Raw genomic sequence first — 20671 nt, forward strand, 5'->3', positions numbered from 1 at the left:
TCAATTTTCCCAACTTTTTTCCCCAACTCTTATAATTAAGTCCCAGGGAGTTTCAATGGTCATAAAAATCTTTGTGGGGATTAAAGTTTTTAGTTCCGATTACAACGTGAGTATTTCTGTATGCCAGCAAATATTCCTGATGTAATTAAAACATACAACCACACCAACAGATGATCACAGCAACGGAACAGGCCCTGGAATTAATAAAGGAACTTGGTGGATTGGAAAGAGCTGTTTCACACAACAGTTATAAAGGCAAAATAATATAGAAAACGTCACTATGCATAAACTGAGCACTTCACCTTGGGAGCATATACACAGGAGGCTAAAGCCCTCCAGGAGCCATTAACACTGGTGGACATCACCTCTGTCTTGGCTGTCTGGGTGCATGCCATGCTCACAGCTGCAAACACTGCACCACGCATGAGTGTCCTTAGGCAGAATATCAATGATGGAGTCAGGCAGGAGTGAGACCTTGGCAGGTCTTCAGTTGTTTGGTCACAGAAATATTTCCTGGAAGGGGAGGGAGTCTGAGGAAAGTAATGCAGGTGAAGTCACTCTTCTACTCTGTGCCTCAGTCTCCCCATCTGTGAAAATCAACTACTGACATCTACCTGATTTTGTTCAGTGTTCTGGAAACCAAAAGCACTCTGTAACAGCAATATGTTAAGCAGCAGCACCATTAACTGTTTCACTGCTGGACCATCAGGTGATGCCAATGCCCCTGCAAAGCACAGATGGACAAACTTCATACACAGACACAGTTTTGGGAAAGATTCACAGATCTTGTTTTTATGGCTCAGCCCTTGCCAAAAACAATGTAAGTACAGGCACCTTATAAGTGCTGAATTTCAATGTGAAGGACAGCCTACCTGTCCAGTGTGAATGAATATATGACACTTCAAGTGATTTCACAGTGTGAGGGGGGGAGACACATTAATGTGCGTATTCATAATTTGCAATTTTGCTCTTATGCACTGAGCACAAATGCAGTCTGCAGAGCATATCGCTAGCACCAGACAAATTTAAAAAGGCAGATCAGGACGAGCGATCATAAGGGGAAAAACAAGCAACGGAGATGTTTAAAATGAGGAATTCCTCTGAGTTTTGGATCTCTCTGGAGAAAAGCATTCCTGCTGTATGTGTGTAAGTGGGCCCAAATTTCATAACCGAAACTGTCAAATTAAATGAGTAGAGCAATCAATTGGAGATGGCAAAACAACCCATCAAACTAGGGGAAACCTAAAGATGTAAAGCTACAGTCCTCAATTTAGTGGACAACAGCACAGCTGAGTAAAGAAAGAACACTCTCTGAATGGAAAAGATGCTAGAAAATTAAACAAATAACATGGTCTTGATCAATAAAAGAAAGCAGACAAATAAACCAGAACTCAGAGGGTCTAGTTCAGACTACTATGTAAGTTAAAAAGTGAGAATAATCTAGAAAAAGACACATTTCATTTTCATGAGGACAGATGCTGCAAACCTATCCCACTCCTGCTACTGAAAAGCACAATGAAAAGTTTCACTCAAAGACTGAGACAACCACAATTCAGTTAAGTGCTGAAGTACAGTAAAACAACCCCTGACTCCTTTCAATATGACACAAAACTGCCAAGAGCAAAGCCAGTTTCAGGAAAGCATGAACCATTCTCAGTAGAGAACATTTTCTTATAGGTGTATTTTTTCTGGGCTGAATTCCCTCATAACTCCCAAATCATTAATTTATTCGCTCAGAACAGTATATTTCTCCAGAAGATAAAAGTGTAAGACAGAAAAAGGTTCTCTGTTATCAGAAATGGAAGCGCAAGTTGATTACCTAGGAAAGTGTATTCAAAAAATAAACGAGAACAGAACACAGATGGCATAGCGTACGAACTGAGGTGAAGCAAAAGAATTCCTTAAAATATCCACATTAGGAACAAGGAAGTTATATTAAATAATATCTATCACCCTGGTAAAATAAAGGCTGTTAGGTTTTTGTTTTGCTTTTGATGAAAATGTCAGTACACTCAGACATCACGGCAGCTCATTGCTGTACATCACAGCCTAGCCAAATCTTTCTGTAACCTCTTGCTTTACAAGCAAAAGCTCTAAAATGTCACCAACTAAAAAATTGAACTAGCCTGTAATTAGTTTCAACAAAGTAGTCCTTTTAACCCTAATTTTCTAGATGTAGATGGCATTTCCAAACTAAGTGTTACGAACCTTCCTTGAGGACAAGCACAATCAAATTGTAAAATCACAGGCAGCGATCTAATAGTTCTTCCTCTAAGCAACTCTTTTATTTCCCTGTAATAAATTCAAATCCAGTCTTCAATCTCTTAATAGGTGATCAGAGAAAATATGCATGCACACCTAAACCACCACAACAAACTATGTTTTAAATAACACTCCAATTGCTAATATAATAAGGGCTGTTGTAACACGTTAGCACTGGTATCATTATTCGTTATGATTCAATATTGTAATGACTGGCTGTAACAGAGGTTTATGTTCTACCGAGGTTTATACCACTATTTAATGTAATTAAGCAAACCGGCAGCCAAAGCCTCTATGGAAATATCATTTCTATCGCAGAGAATTCCCACCAGAAATTCACAGGAATCACAACATGCAAACTTTGATTCTGTTTATTTTTTCTCCTGTTCTGAAACTGATCTGGCATTTCTTGGACTTAGCAGAGAGGAAGAAGGAATTAATTTAGCTTCTAAAGACATGTTATTATTGACAGCACTAATAATGTACAGCTATTGGGCCTTCCCCATCCCTCTCGCTGGGCATCGCTGCCTGCACCAGCTTTGCAAAACCCCAGAGCCGGACTTCCCTGTGCTGGAGCCTGGAGAGCAGAGCAGCAGTGGTTTTAAGCAAGCCATTAAAATGCTAATGTTCAGCACGGACCGCATCTCTGCTACTACTGAAAGCTGAACTAAAGCTCCTCTGGAGACAGGATAAGGCCCTTCCAACGTGATCAAAGGGTAAATACATGCAAAGCTCTGATGGGAAAAACATTTTTTTTTTTTTCCTTTAATTTTTAAACCGAACAGGGAGAGTCCACCAGGTTCACCATATGCATTGGACTTATCTGGAAGCACTGATACCTGAGATCACAACAAAAAGGAGGACAAGAGCAGGCTAAAAAGTTGCTACCTGATGTCAAAGAGGAGCCCTTAGAGTTCAGGACAGGTTCCATCCCTTGGCATGAAGCTATGTTTTGGTCATACTCTCTGCCACTCTGTTGACTGCCGCAGATGTTTCACAAAACATCTGTATGAACAGATTTCACTAAGTTTCCCTTTAGCCCCCCACCACTAAAGGAGCTCAAGCTGCTTCCCCAGCCGTGCTCAAGCAATAATCCTACACAGGCCTCACTAACGAGCAGCACCCAGGGAATAAGAGCTGGCCAGCTCACCTAAAAATAAGCCTTGGTTACCTCTCACTCCCAGGTGCAGAAAACAAAAAAATCACTGAAACAAAATCCACACCCATTTGTGGGGGGGGACACGGAATGGTAATAAGAAAGGGAAAATGTCTGGTTCTGATTAGTGCTATCTCCAGTGTTTTCACCTCCACAACAGCTTTAAGAGGGCTTCTATAGTAAAAGTTCAGCATTCCCTAATTTGGGCTCTTAAACCGCTGGGATCTAGTTACATTTTCTCCTTCTCCAGATTTTAATACTTTTATTTTGTATCCTAATGTTGGGGGGAACGATCTCAGTGTCACCGTAAGAAAGAAGTCACCAGGTTTTGCAATCCAGCAGCTTCCTTGGCAGAGGGAACTGCTGCTTGGCATCATCCGCTCGTTTGACAAAACTACTATTTCTGGGCACACGCTCAAAAACAGGTAGGAGGCAAATGCTGAGAAATAAGGAAGTAAAAACAGCTAACAGATTTTTCACTACCAAGAACGCCAAGAGTAAACATGATTTATTTAGCTGTGTTTAACATGTCTCTTCTGCACTAGACTGCAGAAATCTGCTTGCATTTAGAGCAGGAGGAGGCGGGGGGAGGGGATGAAAAGGGAATCCATTACGGCGCTCGGCTGGTACTTTCTGAATTGTTCAGTCACACAGTTTTATTGAGTACAAGTATTTTCTAGCCCAAAATACATTCATGTGTCAGAAGAAAGCAGCACTAATCTGCTGTTAATTAACAAGCTGCTGCTAACAAAAGATGAAGGACCCAATTCATACAAGCAATATTTACGTGGGTGTCGCATGATTTTGTCACAGATCTTTTCTTTTCTTCCCTCCCCCCCCCCCCCCTTGCCTCCTCCTCTTCCTCAGCGGTGAGTGGTGGGGATGCAATGCCAGAAGACCCAGGTCCTTCTGGTGCACCCTGGCAGAGGGTCCTGGCTGGGCTCCCCATACCTCAGACAGACTCTCACCCAAGGCACTGGCTCCAGGGGTTCCTTTCTCCCCTATCGCACACTCGCAAGTGAAATTTCCTTAAGATCCTCATTCAATTAGGAGGCAGAAGCCATCTTCTGGCACCATGCCCATGGCAGCAACACTGCTGAGGCTTAGGAAAGTGGCACGAATTCTCCCATCCTCCATCCTTCCTCATGAGTGGAGTACGGGCCGGGAAAGGGAATAGCAGCATCTTGGCCCTCACTGGTGCTTTCCCTGTGATTTCACTTTGTTTAATCCAACCATTTTTTCTGAGGAATTTGGGTAGAAGGTATGACTTGCCAATGGCACCGAGACCTGGAGAGATCTGGGCTTGTTCATGGTCCTCTGGACACAGCCAGGCACTTTGGAAAATGAAAGCCATCCACATCTTCCTGCCTCATCTGAGAAATGAGAGCTCCTACCTGCATGTCCCCTGTGGGCTGTTTAAAGCTGGCACTGGCAAAGAGATGGGAGGGTTAAAACCAACATCAGTGAGCCAGATGAGTACTACAAATCCTTGGGCTTGCTTTACTCTCAGGAACAAAGATGGGATGGTAGGTTTAGGGAAAGAGCTGATGATCTCTCTGCTTCACCTGTCAACCACAAAGAACTGCCTCAAGAAGGGTTACAGAGACAGAGGTAAGCTCTATTCAGCACTGCCATCACCAAGCCAGGGCTGGAAGAAGTGCAGGGACTGAGCAGGGCCTGAGTGGAAAACAAAAATACTGGAGCACAGTTTTAGAAATGCCAAGTTTCTTCCATAATAGTGCACCAGAGTGGTATTTCTGCTAGCACAGTGCTCTGCACACCTAGATTACTGTCTCACCCCACCAACCAGGCTTCCTTCAGTAAAAAACAAAACTCCCCAAAGTATGGAACATTCATTCCCAGTCACACCTCACCCTAGTCATCCCCATGCTGCCTGCTCCAGGCAGAACCTGGTCTAGGTTCTGTGCTGCAGAGGGATCCACCCCTAGATGTGAACCAGCACCAACCACCCTACAACAACATCCAGAGTCACCTCTGCCACTTCAGGACCAGAATTTTAACAAAGTCCAACCTTTTTTTTTTCTTTTCTTTTTAACAGTGATATTTGAATCATTGACATTTACCTTTTGAAAAGCAAACTGAATGCATTTAAACAAGCACTTTAAAAGAGCTAATGAAAGAGAGAAACATATCCATCTGTATTGCATTCTCCACCCACTATCACTCAAAAAATAAACCTTTCCAGACAACAGCAAAGCCTCCCAACAGTGAGGACAATAGGAGTTCCCAAGCTTCCCGCAGAGGGACAGCTTGCATGCTGATGCAACACCCCACCTGGGTAAGGGTCAGGTTTACTGCCGTCTGCCCCTCGCCCTGAACAAATCCCAGCCGCAGCAAAGCTGCAGTGCTAATGGAGACTTCATCCAACCCACCACTCCTTCTAACATAAGCAGGTGCCCCTACCAGAGATCTCTTACAGACAGTGATGCATCTGTGTCCTGCCCCCATTTAAATATTTCTTCTTGAATGAAGAACTTTGCAAAAAAAAAAAAAAAAAAAAGGCATTCTGCAGTGGAGTCCAAGGGGACTGCAGTGGGGGCTTGGGTTTTTTTAGAGGGTTTTGGGGTTTATTGCTTTAACTTCTTTCCACAAAGAGGCCCTGTACCATAAACATTAATCACACACTATATTCTGCCTTTTAGTCTTGAACAATTATGAGTACAGTTTTGTGATCTTTAGCCATATTTACTGATACTCAAAGGCAGATTCTATCTTGTTAGATTGTTATAAATGGGACCCCGGGGAATCGGCACACAGGCTGAGGCAGATGTGAGAGCCTTCTCAGAGCTCGCCTGCCTTTCAGCTTTCCACAGCCAAAATTATGAATGTTTTTTTTTTGGGGGGGGAAACAACCTTTAGATTCCTCTGCCAGATCTTTACAAAGAGTTGTCCATGGACTTAAAAAGTTGCATTCTGCTGAACTTAAGACTTTTTAAGGTTAGCTGTTCAATTTCAAAATGTGGCTTACATGTGCTAGCCATTTGTATCACAAACGTTTCAGACAGACATAGCAGAGGTCTCTGGTTATAAACCATTAAAGAGTAAAAAAGAAACCCACAAATTCTATCTCATTCTCTCTTAGTTAAATATATTGTTTCTGGTCCAGACCTGTTTCACAATACCATAAAATAGAGGCATGTTTCCGACACTAGATTTGAGAAGCTGTCACATTAAAGGTAAACTTTTAATCTGCTGTAGACAAACAGCACACATTTTTATTTCCTGAGTAACAGCTTTGGAGAAATGTTTAAACAAGAATTTAAGAGCTTTGTGGTAAAGCCACATATAGAGGTCTCAGACAGCTACTAGGTTTGAGCTTCTTTTCTTTGTTGTTGCTCATTTTTAATTCTCTAAATAACCTACTTAGAAGTAGACTTCCAGGAGCAGAATAACCAAGACTCATGGTAAGGTGAACCTCTTGGCTTGCTTTAATTTCTACTTCATAGAAAATAACTGTTTGAACTGAAACACAGGCCTGAATCTCTAGCCATTCATCCTCATCTTTTTATTTTCTCGGGACTTGCAATCGAATGCTCTAAAGAAGATAATTGTCACACAATTAGTAACACATTAGTCCTCCGATATTTTTAATAGCAACCCAGGTTTTTCCCCACGGCACTTAAAAATGGCAGGCTCAGCTACACTCTCCTTTTTTAAAACTCCCATGCACTTTCTTCTTTAAAAACCTCCCACATGCGTTTCACTTGGTCTGAAAGTACCAGCGCAGATTTTCAGCCTGCCGACGTTTACAGGCGTGCTTAATTTTCTGCACATCAGTAATCCTGCTGAACGCAAGAGGACCATCTGAATACCTACAGCTCGGAGCAAGCAGAGAGTGAAACTATGCCTTTGCTGAAACCAGTGGCAGAACCCTCGCTGCTGCCAATAAGGTTGTGATTTGACATTGAGTTTGTTGCAGGATTGGGACTGTCCTCATTTTAAGGTACTTTCCCGAACTCTTTTTGATTTTTCTCCTTTTTTCTTCCTGCTGTTTTTCCCCCTCACCTCCCACACTCACTCTTGTGGGGCCCCATATTGAGACCACTTGAAAACTTCTGCCTTTCAAATCCCTCCACCAGGGAAACCCCCTCGCTGAGACAGGAAACATCCTTTGCAGGTAAAGCTGAAAGAAACTATTTTGCCCCGCTGTGTGCGTTTGAGTAAACTAATTAAAACCTGGGAACTTTGGTTCCAAACGATGCCAAGAAGCAATTGTTAATATGAGCTGAAGTGAAATGGGAAGCTCCAGACATTTAAAATTAGCTGTAGGGAAAAGAAGAAAAAAAAAGAAAAAAGAAGAAAAAAAAAACAGTCAAAGAATTTTTTAATTTTACTATAAAGCTGATGCAGTGCAACTTGGACTGCGTGGGGTTAAAATGAGTTTGGGAATAGCAAAGGGAGAAATCGCTGCTGAAAAGCAGAGGAGGGGGAGCAGCAGCAGCCGCCTCGGAATCGACGCAGCGCTGTGAAGAGGAGGCAGAAGTGAGCAAACCAGCTGAACTGCTTGCAGAATTAATCAGTAACAAAGAGACCAGAGCTGTTGGCGGGCTTCAGCCCTTGAACCTAGACTCTGCTCTATAAATTTCAACTTGGAATGGCTCTCTACTTGTTGAAAGACAGGTTGGCTCCAGGCCAAGCCATAGGGGAAAAAAAAAAAAAAAAAAAAAAAAAAAAAGCTAAAAAAGATTCTTTCTTGCTCAGGAAACTTCCCTTCAGTTTCTAACTCTTTTTATGAGCTAGTAATAGGGCACTCCAGAAAACGGGAAACGGAAGGCGAGTATTGAAAGCAAAAAAATGAGCTAGGAGTTGTTTTAATAAAGAAAATAAAACAAGTAGGTGCTAAATGCAAACCTGGATCTTGCCTGCACGCAAGTACATCAGCCCAAACAGAAGACTCTGGAGCACTCTGCCAATAATTCAAAGAAGACTTTTACAGTTATATTAGCTGGCTACAGGTTTGACTGAAAATAATAAATGTCTTAAAGGAAGAACAGGGCTGTTCAATCCCCATCTGCTGCCTTGTCTTGTTCTCTCATCCCCCACCACTCTGCCTTGTTTAAATGACCATCACAAAAGCAGTGGGTATTAAACAAATGTAGATCCATCGTTTATTCACCAGCATATCTTTTTTTCCTTTTCTCCCTTCAAACAGGAAAATGCAGGAGAACTGATGCTTTCCTCTGCTTCTGCTCATTGCAGCTGCAGTCACCAGTACCTTCCCAACATAGTGCTTTTCCAGCATGAGCAGACAGGGAGTGGGCTGGGGCTGAGTGAGGGGATGGTGTGTGGAGGGGGGAGCTGTCAAAGTGGAAAGAAAGAAGGCAAACATCTATTCAGAGGCCAGACACGCTGAGCAAGGTCAGCTGCAGAGGCACAGCCCCTTGCAGTAGCTGTGCAATTACATCCAAAGTCTGCTTAGCACCAAGAGTCCCAGGATCTGCATGCAGCAGCCGGATCGGAGGATCTAGGGCAGCTGGAAGAAGGTGTACAATGATTTTAATTGCTCTTCCGAGATGCTAAAGAGTAGATGAGATGCTCTTTAGCTAGAGCAGGGGGCTGATGCTCTGTACTGCTTGCAAGAATATGCACAGATAAAATACACTAATGAGAGAGTGGAGAGAGAAACGTGGTAAGTGCTAGCCACGATCAAAAGGTGAAAAAAAAAATTGAAATAAAATGCAGCCTAATCAGAGCATGGAGGACAGGGAAACACAATCTCTCCACCAAAAGTGGCTGTTAAGTTAAATTAGATTAATCACTCCCACCTCCCTTCCTCCCCAAACACCCTTATTTTTAATGAAGGGGCTTACTCCTGTAATGCTGAATGCTGGCCAAGCTGCTGGACATTTAAAGCTAAATATGTAACATGCCCGCTACACACACATATCCTGTGCTTCACCTTTCCAAGAAAACTGGGGTCTGCTACTTGGTAGGTCTTTTTCCATCAGCATCTTTTTCATGACCCTGCTGAGAGACCGCTGAGCAGTATCCCCCACATCTCACTCCAGAAACAAATGACCAAATGCCAGAACAGAGGAGTAAGAAGGAGCGAGTTTAAGAGCTGTTGGGCTTAGTAGTGGTTTGTGCTGATCACACTTGAATCTTTCTGCAAAGGCATACATGCAAAGAGGAAAAAACAACAACCACTAAGTAACCACTTCACATCTGCCATTAAGATTATTAAACTTCTTACAAGCGGTATTTACCCCACCTTCCCCACTACACACAAACATACGCACACACCCCAGCTCTCCAACGTGGCAACTGAGAGCCAAGAAAGCTCTCCTCTCCCTGCTGCAGCAACCGCATTTATTCCTGTTAAGGGGTTAACGATTCGTTTCCACTACTTCTCTCGAGAAAACCTACAATGAAAACATTGGCTCACGAAAGTGTTCTCACTGCCAGAATGCCACAGCGCGAGTGAAAAGTCCGTTTTGTTTTCATTACATCTCCGGGATTTCCGGCTTAACTCCTGAGCTTAGACACCAAATCCCTAGATACCCCACCCACCCACTTTTTAAAAAAAACACACTTATGCTGCACAGCCCACCAATTACCATTTGGAGGGTGGAAGGGAGTGGGGAGAAGGAGCCATGCAGAAAATGGTGCTCTCATTGGAGCAAACATGTGCTTCTCCCAAGCTCTGAGAGCTACCCAGTGTCTCCAGGCATGTAGTGCTGTCTCCTGAAAATGCAGTTTTATTTCCATACCTGGCCTCTCTCCTGTGTTTCTCACCCCCATCTTCGACTCTGACACAGACTTGGATCTCAGCCCCAAATCTATGCCCTCACAAGTGATGTGGCATGACACAGAAATCCAAGCATTTCTTGTACAAAAGGTATGATTACTTCACAAGGTTGTTGGTTTTTTTTTTTTCTTTTTTCCTCCAGTTATGATAGAAAAATGTTCCAATCTCAAAAAAACACCAGAAAAGTTCAGCCTTTATGTCACAGCTGATTTGGTCACTGTGTGTATAGGCAGCGCAGTTCAAACATGGGCTGAGAAAGAAAAACAATCGATGGAAAAGGCACGAAGGGAGGCTACCTCACTCCATAGCAGCGTTCTGTCTTGCTGAAGCAAAGGAGCCTTTTCTGTACCTTTATGTACTTATTCACCACAGGAGAGTTCCAGCAACTTTTTGCATCTAGCTTTTCTGTTTTATAGTGCTTCCATGCAACCAGCTTTCTTTTCTCTATATTCCAGTGCAAAATTCCCCTGCAAAATCATGCAAATTCCTTTCTTGTAGGCAGTGCTCCTCTGAGCACACAAGCCTATTATTATTAGTCACATCAAAACAAATGCCAAAACAGTCTATATGATTATTAGTACTACTTTTACTTTGCTTCTGACAGCTCCTGGCGAAATTGTCAGGAAAAATGACTAATGACTGGCTGACCAGTGACTTTTCATCGCTCACCGTTAGTGTTTTCAAAAATCTACCAATCTTTCCATGCTATTAATGATCAAAGAAATGCACAGTTTCTGGTCTCCCACATACAGCCTAAGTCATTTCACAAGAGGTCCCAAAGAAAAGCAACAAAACATTTTGCTGGCTGACATTTTGTCTGGACTCTACCTCTGAATAAGTCTAGAATCAGAAGAGGGAAATGGCAGTGCAAATTTGATGTAAATGAGCAAATTTTGCTCTTACTGAGTTACTCCAGACACATGTCCACTTCAGAACAAATGGACCAAATGACCTTCTTAAAATCTCTCATCAGCCTGCAAAATGACACTTGTGTTATAAAGGTTTTGCCTAGCCTTGTCACAAGTACAGCCTAAGTAAGATGACTGTAAGTTGGTGTGATTAGAAAGAAAAAACACCAGCAGTGAGCTCCCTTTTTCCAGTCCGGCACCCTGTGCTGGGGGCAGGTCTCTGCCCACACGACTCAGCCGATCTGGTAGCGCACCACTGCTTGCAGGGAAATTAACCAAGGGGAACCGAGGCAGCACGGGGCCGGTGGGACTCTATGGGCAGCTGCTCCACTCCTGCACCATTACTCACCCTCCCTGCCCATGGGAGCTCTGCTAACCACGTGCAGAAGGCATAAAATAACTTTGAAAAACAGGATGGTGAGAGGAACAAAACAAAACAAAAACTGGCAGGGAGAACTGAGGGCAAAATATTCCTCAATGTCTTTTTTTTTTTTTTTTTAGCCTATTTTTAAAACTCGATGTGATTAATTTCACACTTGGCTATCACAGATGCTGGGAAAGCCTCTGCCAGACCCCGGTGCACGGCGAGTCTGGACCCCAGGCAGGACACAACTGGTGGCACCGTGGTGACAAATGTCATGGAGGGCGGCCAATGGGCCCTGGGCAACCGCAGCAGAGAAGATGAGAAGACAGTACTGGAGCAGTGCCACATGGGCGCGGTGAAGTTCAAGCAAGGGGAAATAAGTTTCGTAAGAAGCAGGTTTCTCACCTTCAGCTATTCCCCAGATTAAAGTGGTGCTCACCGGTGCCTGCGCGGGACACACTGGGCAGCATCAAGCTGCCATATCCGTGATTTAGAGAGGCTGCGATAGGGCAGCGGCTGCCTGTGCAGGACTGCTTGTGAGACAGAGCCTTCATGGGGATACACATGTGACCTTCAGCACCAGCACATCCCCACTCAGGCTGATGGGCCACCATCAGGCATATTTCCCTTTCCCCTTCCTTTCTCCTAGCCCACCAACCCACTGCATACAGGGGAAACACCACAGAGGGGTGCTGAGTTCTCTCCAGGGATCCCCCACAGGGACCACATCCCTCCTCAAAGGCTCTGCTCCTACCACAGACCCACATACAGCCTGTGGCTTGCACAGTCCCCCAGCCCATCTCCTGCTTCAGCACTAGCACCACAGGAAGGCCCCTTGCTGTGTCCTGACTAGCCCCACAGGCAGCCTGAGGGCTTCACGCTATCAACATTTCAGCAGCCCCTTGTCATGCTTGAAGCGCACCCCTGGAAGCCACCCAAGGGGAGGGTGGCCAGAGCCACCAATACCACACCTGGGCAGGGGGCCCTGGAGGAGATTCAGGCTCCCCCAACACGGCCCCCGCGCTGCCTCTGGCGCAAGCAGGGCTATGGGTGAGATCAGCCGCCTTGTTTTTCTCCCTGTCACCCAAAGCAGAAGCTCAGCTGAGGCCTCTGGGGGCAGGAGGTTTGTTCATTAACCCGCTGCCAGCCCCGTTGTGCCTGACACCTTCACACACCCCCTGCCCTGAAGCGTCCCTAGTGCTGCTCAGAGGCACCAATTAGCAAAACACGTTGCTAAACACCTGACAGAGCCACAGAGGAGTAGGAGGAGGAGGCCAGGTAACTCCTCTGCCACCAGGGAATGCCTGGCAGGCGCAAGGGAAGGAACAAGCCTGGAAAAGCCTCACGAAGGGGATTTCAGCTGCAGCCCAGGTTTCTCAGGCTCTGTTACCACACGTTTCTGGAAGCCTCTTCTTCCCTGCATGGCATTTTTCCTTGCCTGGCTTGGACAGGGCACTCTTGCCAGACCCATGAGACTGGAGAGGGGCTGAAAGCAGAACTCAGTGCCACAGAGGCCCTGGGAAGGGCAGTAGGGCGCTAAGGATGGCCCTCATGCCCTTCAGTATCTGGGACACTCTTTCCAACCTGCCCAGTATTGCTGCTGTCAGCTGTGGATTTCTTTCAGTTAGTAGTTTCCTCCCCTCGTGTGTGAAGGCATCATGATGGCTGCCTGAGTCCTATGGCTAATATGGGTGCACGGGTCCATAATGGTACATTGTAAGTGAATGTCTCAGAGTAGACAGCAATAATAATTAGCTGTCATGATTTGAAAAAAGGATAATCCATGCCATTGAGTTAACAATCACTCACACAACACACATGGATTTAACTAATCTTAATTTGGAGAAAAATAACAATTCTAAATATATCAAATAGCCTATTTCATGGCAACCTGCAGCGGTGTTTATCTCTGGCTTCCAGCACATGCGAGTTATTTAGTTTCTCTCACTGGCAGTTTTACCATTCAAAAGCCTGAAATGAACATTCATGGAGCAGGGGTTGCAGTTAAATCCTGCCTCTGACAGGGAGCCTTTTTTTCATGATGCACATCCAGTTCAAGTACATAATGTATGGAGACTAGCGTTGGCGGCTGGGACAGGATGACTGAGGAATTCAAATCAACTCCCATCTCTTTCCTTGCACTGTCTTTGATGAAATTAACACTGTCTTAATGAACCTCTGCTGCTGGTGTTGTCATGTGTCTGTGGCGGTACACTGCCCAGAGCACAGAAAAGAGAGAGACAGTCAGTCACAGGACACCTGCATTTCCAGGTCCCTCTTCAGCAAGAACTGCTCATCTAGTCATGCCTAAAATCTCAAAAACATGAAAGCTAGGAAGAGGTACAAAACACAGCAGTGATCAAACTTTTCCAGAATACCTGCTACTGGTGAAGTGAAAGAAGTGGTGGCTGATAACTCCTAACTAACTCATTGGCCTTGCTTTGTTTTGCTGCGCAACAATCTGCTACATCTGCTTGATGCTATCACATCCTCCATATGAGAGGCAGAACTGATCGTCAACCAGGTCAGCCGATTTGAAAAAAGCTTTACAGGACAACCTGCTCCTGAACAAGGCACATCCTCACAGTGGCAGCTAACATGTTAGCACATACCTTAGGGATGGGGGGGGGGATAACTCCTTGAAAAGCTTGGATTTGCAAGTTACCAGTCCGGGAAAGATTACAGAGTTCATTATCAGAAGGTCTGATAAAAGCTGATTGCAGAGATAAAGTTGCCATTATCTCTACTGAAATGGCGGTTAGAGATTTGCATTGCATGCATGCAAAGTCTTGCACATTCCTGAGCTCTACCTGTCTCCCTGTAAGCGGCAAAAGGTCTGTTATGTGGTTGGGAGGGATTTAGTGACCAGAACGAATGGAGTTACCAAGAAATAAAGAAAGAAAAGCAAAAAAGAAAAAGGGAAGTGAAGACCTCACAGCTAGGGAGCACCCCACATCAGAATTAGTAGTTGGTGAGGTGCTGCATCCCAGCACCTTTGTGCCCAGAGGGAAGAAAGGTGCGAGGGGCAGAACCACGCTCAGCGCTTGATGTACGCTGGCTGCGCTCAGCTCTGGGAAGCTGAGTAACATTTTGCGGCTTAGTCACACAGAAGAAGGCCGCACAAATCATTTCAACCAAATAAGAAGGTCTACAAAAATAACACGAGATCAAGGAGAGGAGCTGAAACCTATTTGAGGGCAGCAGCGGTGGCAGCATATTTCAGGGAGCCGGAGAGGAGAGAGGGTGATTTCTGGTTTCCCTCTTCAAATATAAAGACTCAATTATCTTTGAACAGCTTGCTTTACACATGAATTGACACATTTATTTTACAATAAATAACTGAAAGTTATCTATGTTTCCTTTACTGTTAATCTACACAAAGAAATAATAAACAGAGCTTGTCTACAAAAATGCAACTACTGCAGTCCTCAGAATTCAATTAAGCTAAAATAATTAATGCTTCCACCATATTAAATTACTTTATACATTTGAGCCACTGAAGTTTTTTCATTCTTTAATCTTTTTCGCCTTTTTATTTAATAAAAAAAAAAAAAAGTTATTTTCAAAGGTGGGGGGGGTTGTCTAGGAGGGGGAAAAAGAGCATGATTTGCTGTTAAAATGTAATGGTCTCCTTTAGCTGACACAGCATGTAGAGTGTTTTGTGCCTTTGATTAAAATAACATTTTAAATGCTTTGAACAAACATATCTCCCCATACTTCTAAGGGATTATTTTACATATTTCTTGGTGGAATAAAGAAATTCATTCTTCCTGTCGCAGTACAGAAAGGCTAAGAATATCTTTCGTCACATATAAAGTAAAAATACTGTAGGCTGTTGCATTATTAACAAAAAAAATAAAAAAATAAAGGGAGGGGGTGGCGAGGTGGGAGAAAGCTGCCTTAGAGATTAAGTTTCCCTTTTATGAAATCGTATTTAGTCTCTTTTTTTAACAAATCTAACAACAATGCTCTACAGCCGCTCACTGGGAAATACCTTTAATGTTAAATGCAGATTCTGATTTTCTTGGCTAATGCAGAAAGCCTTTCTATTGAAATATAAATAAGGGGTTTGGTATATCCCACTAAAGCCTTTCCAGTGAATGACTTCTGTGGGTTTTTCATGGCTACCCTCCATGGCTGTAATGTGAGGCTTTTATCCTACTATTGAAAACTATCCATTGCTATTAAAAAAAATATGGAAGGACACTGCATCTTTTATCTCAGAACTGGGCTCCTAATTGAGAAAGCATTATTACTGCACTATTTAGTGGATATCCCTATCTCCATGCACTGCTGAGAAAATGCCAATCAAATGATAAACTCTTTTATTTTTCTCAATTCAAAATCTTTCATACGTATTTTCATTTGATATTCAGTTTAGTCTGAAAGAGATTAGGTGCTCCAGATTGGCTTTTAATTTTTATTATTATTTTTTTTTAATGACTTTTCCGCACGTGAATAAAACCTTCACCCCTCTCTCCCTGCAGATTTTCTACATGGCAAAAGTTCTGCTTGCACTGATGTTGACCCCCAGGAGCTGGAGAGGACAGCACCCTCTGAGCTGAGCATGCCCATTAAAGTACTTTGTTTCAGACTGAACTTGGGCACAGATTGGTAAAAGGTGAGATATGGAGTGCAGCTACAGTGTAGTTTTCCTGGACCAGCCTTACTAAGCACTGGGTTCCCACTGCAAGCAGCTGAGCACATCCAGCTTGCAGGTATTGGGAGTGCTCAGCACCACTCAGGAGGCCTTCAGCACGCAGGAGGAGAAGCAGTTCCTGAATACTTCTCCCATCAGTTGTGAAGGAAATCTAGCCCTCAGAAAACTGTTACACCACGAGGGATTCATCTCTGCCAGGAAATGCATTTACAGCTTCTAAAGGATAGGGTAAGAATGAGGTCAGGACTTACGGTAGTGATGCTTTCAGTGCTACAGCAGAGGCTGCCTCTGTTATTGCCCCCTCAAAGCTACCAGCTGCCCTGAATTGAGGTGATGTCTGCACCCTTAAAGATTCCTGGAAGATGAGGTAGTCAATGGGTAGGATATGCCCCTTTCTACAAGGCAGATCACCTGGACGTCTGAGGACTGCAGCAGTTCAAAGTCCACATCCCCATTTACACAATGACCAAACTGTTCAGAGGTGCTGGGGAGGGACTCACACACCTCCAGTGCTAAAAGAGGGAAAGCTGAAGCTTTGATTGTAAAGATAGGAGCTTAGTACTACTCTGCTGGGAATCCCCTCGTGGGAACATCTCTACTACAGTCAGGTTTCTGGACTGTCAGATCTAATCCTGTAGGACACTTCCTAGAGAAATTGGGATAGTGGCAGCAATGACAATTTGACACTGGTCTTCTGCACTGGATGCAGTCAATTTGAACACAAAGGCCAGTTTGAGGGGAGCTCCTGCTGCATAACACAAAAAACCCACTCTCTAGCAGGGAGCACAGCCCTTCCTTTCAGTGTGGCAAGCAGCGTGTGCTGTGCTGCAAAGAAAAGAAACACCCTGTGCTCCACAAGCTGCCCCACATCATGCACTCTCCAGCAGCCATTCATTTCCCAGCAGTTCACCCATGTGGATGCCATTGCTGCCTGTCCACCACCAAGCCAGGGGGATCTGCCAAGAAAATGCTAACTGCTAAATCCTATCTGAGCACCACGGCTGAGGGGGTTAGGAAAAGGAAATGCCTGCAATCTGCTCATCTGGGTCAGTCTCTTTCAAAAATCCCATTTGGGGATGTGTATGCAAATAGAGGTGTCCCCCACCCAGTTCCGGCCATTTCAGAGGCCCAAGACAAGCAGCACAGTCAGTAACTCAAATCAGAAAGCTGAAATCCACCCCAGCAGAAGGAACGAGCAAGGACTTGATGAAGCCCTGCTCAGCCCTCGCAGACAAGTCTTCTCCCCACTAGCACCAGCGGAAAGAGCATTTTTCCATCGACTTCACTATCAGGAATTGACCTTTCCCAGTGGGTCTGCATGTTAGGAAGCACATTTGAACTGGACTGAACTGAGCATCTCACCAAAGTCCCCCTTCCTACACCACTGCTACCCATCTAAGGACATTCCTGAAATGGCTCCTCCACCCCCAACATTCTCCTTTTTCCTTTGTGTGTGCAAACCGTCCGTTGGTTCTCTCCAGGGGGATAAAGAGCCCCTGGTGTCAGAGAGCTGATCCTGTGCAGAGATGTATACTGGACCACATGTGAGGCACACAGCCCCTCTGAGCACCCCAGAGCCACAAGGGACCTCCAGGCTGATGGATCCTACAAAGACCTGTGGCTGAAGCCTCCATTCCATGGCACATTCTACAGGGCTTTTGTCAAAAGATTACCTAGGCGGTTGATTGAGTGTAAAACATGCTGTACCTGCAATGTTCTCCTGCTTGGGGCAAATTCCTTTTGTAGGCGTGAGAAGACGGTCTTCTTCATCGGGTGTGACTTGGATCCCGATTTCCACTGGCTCTGACACTTTCCTGAGCTCGGCGCGTGAGGAGGGGGGAGGGCTGCTCTTATCCATGCTCTTTTCATAGCAGACACCACCAGTGCCATTGCACTGTTTTCTCTTGTGCTCTATAAAAACCAAGATGTCTCCCAGCGGGAAGTTCATCTGACACTGTCCACAGGTTAACAAGTCGGGGTCTGTCCCACCTGCAGCGATGCTGATGCCACCTGGCTCTGCTATTGCCAGGCTCTCATCCTCGTCGGCGAGTGCCGGTTCCACATGGTCAGCCTCTGCTTTATATGGACAAGGAGAAAGAGGGAGGAAAAGGGCAAGGGAAGAAGAGAAAGAGATTGCTTTGAGTGTTCACAGACTCTGACAGATGCATCGCAAGAGGCCCAGCCACCCCCCCACACACACCCAAAAGAAGCCAAGACTGATTAGATCTTTCTTTCATTTTTCAGCTTTTCCACTCTCCCAGAATGATTTCAATATATTTTGCAACCAAGCCTGCCTGAAACAAAATGGAAAGGCTGACCTGGCATAGCTTTCCTGACAGCTCCTTCCCACTGCTGCCAGCGCTGTAAGGAGATCAGCAAAGAGCCATTTTGCAAACATTCGAGCCCTGAGTCACTTTCTGAAACGGTTCCTCTCTTTTTAACCCACCTTCTCATTCCCACTGCATCTCCCAGCCATCTGGCCAAGACCCCATCCAGCAAGTCTTACACACCCGAGCCTCCTCTTTCATTTCAGTGTGGAGAAAAAGCAGGGAGTGAAACACTGGGCAGGCAGGGTCAGGCACGTGACATCAGTACCACCACTTTGTCCCATTACAGACATCAGCAATGTGAAATGACTGCCCATTGGCACGGTGGGACAGAAAACTGTTTGCTGGAAGGCAAGCAAGATGTATTCTCGTGAAAAGTGAAGATGTTTCAAAAGTGTGTACAGTGGGAAAGAGAGTAACATATTGGAATATTGGCTCAGCCCAAAATCTTCCACTTATTTTACCACAGCCAAATACCCGTGCAGTTGCTATTTAGCTTAGTAAATGTTTTTATAGAAATCTTGACCATGGACCTTGTGGTCTTCATACCATTACCCTCAAAACACTCCAAAAGCGTTTCTGAATGATCTGAATCTGTTTTTAGGAAATAAGCAATTTCTCATTTCACCATTAATAAAATGCAGCATATTTTAATGAGCATTTTGAAGATAATTCTTACATGATAAAGTAATTATAGATCACAATCCATTTCTGGGGCAATATTTGTTTTTTGTTTTATTTTCTCTTGTTCTTCTGCGTAACTGCCAAATCATACAAACCTTGGTCTTTACTTGGGCAGAATTTCCACTGACTTTTGCCTAAGGCTGTTTTGCCTCTATGAGGACTATAGGATTTGGGCAGAACAAAACAGAGGAGCTAACAGTATGTAAATCAGCAAGTGAGACCTCTAATCGAATCAGGATTAAAGGAATAGTAGGAGAAATGTTCTTTATTGGCCTGAGTGGCTTGCTTATGGATTTCCCGGGGAAAGCAAGTTACACAAATAGCTGAGAGAAGTGAGACCGAGATAAGCAGATGTCATAATCCAGATCTGGATTCTCTTCCTGGCCAAAGACAAAAGGAGTTTTGTCTCATTCTTCAGCAAATCAGGAAAAAAAAAATAAACAAGGACCATAGAAAAGGGACAGGAGGTAGAAGGTGAAATGTATCATCTGACAACAAAATTGGTTGTGCCTCAAAAAGGACAGGTTAGAAAAAGAATCGTTCCTGTTTTCCCCTTCCAGAATAAATAATTGATTAGTGTATCTACCAGCTGTACTGCAAGTTGCATCAGAGAAGCAAAACAGAGAGAACTGAGGGAACGGAAGGACTGAGATCCCAGCAAAGGACTCAAGCACACCGCATCCCATGAGCCAACAATGGGCACAGGAAGGCTTTGGCTTCCCAGCTCACCCCAAGGTTACCAAAAAGCACCATCCTAAAAACCCATAATTACTTTTCTCCCTTTAATCTGAGTTGAAAGGGAGTTTGAAGACAACGTTACATAATTAATTCATCAATTTATGTTATGAAAAGGTGCCTCCTTGACTCAGTGAAAATGTAACCATAACCCTGTGCCGAACAGGGACTGCCGGGAAGAGAGCGGATGGCTGTGAAAAGTGTGTCACAATGCAAAAGGTAATTATTTAGTGCTGCGGTTCCCTTTAATGATCTAACATTGAGCAATATTGTTTATATTGAAGAGAGCTTGCACCTTTAATTACCAATTACATATACATCATTTTAGAGCCAAAAGAAAAGGACTGTGAAAAGGGTCCTTTAGAAACGCGCACGCTACTTCTAGGAAGAATTCCTATTAAGGGGGAGCAGAGTGTCAAAATATTAAAAAAAAAAACCTCACAGAGAGACATACACGCACATATACAGACAGGAGATGGGATAAAGAGCTGGAAAAGACAACAGGAAAACAGGAACTGAACCCAAGGTCGTAAGGAAAAAGGTGGCAGAGGGGGAAATGTTTGTTACAAGTTTCATGTAACGTTCCTATAAAGCTTTCAGATTAAAGTCGGTCTCTCAAATTACAAAGGCTGAATTTTGGCATATATATAACAAATAAAAAGAAAAGCACAGGTCTCAACTTTATTATCTTTTTGATGTGAGGATTTTTTTTTCCCTATGATTTAAATTGTGCTCTTCAGAAAATGTAGCGAAACTGCTGCATTTGATAAGGGTCCTGACCACGTAGCTCTGCAAACATGAAGGAG

General features: G+C 44.2%; 1 protein-coding gene across 4 annotated transcripts in view; it reads right to left on the minus strand.

Annotated features, from left to right (window-relative positions):
- BCL11B (BCL11 transcription factor B) overlaps positions 1 to 20671 on the minus strand; it is a gene marked incomplete at both ends in the record, with an annotated part of 88854 nt that overhangs the window by 57620 nt on the left and 10563 nt on the right. For 2 of the 4 annotated variants that reach the window (XM_079537354.1, XM_079537352.1), the window contains one exon: positions 17827 to 18192. In XM_079537354.1, the coding sequence (XP_079393480.1) occupies positions 17827 to 18192 (366 nt within the window). Of the gene's footprint in view, positions 1 to 17826; positions 18196 to 20671 lie in introns of all 4 variants that reach the window. The other 2 variants (XM_079537353.1, XM_079537351.1) reach the window with 1 other exon arrangement.

Source organism: Tetrao urogallus (genome assembly GCF_951394365.1).
Source record: "Tetrao urogallus genome assembly, chromosome: 6".
Lineage (NCBI taxonomy): Eukaryota > Metazoa > Chordata > Aves > Galliformes > Phasianidae > Tetrao > Tetrao urogallus.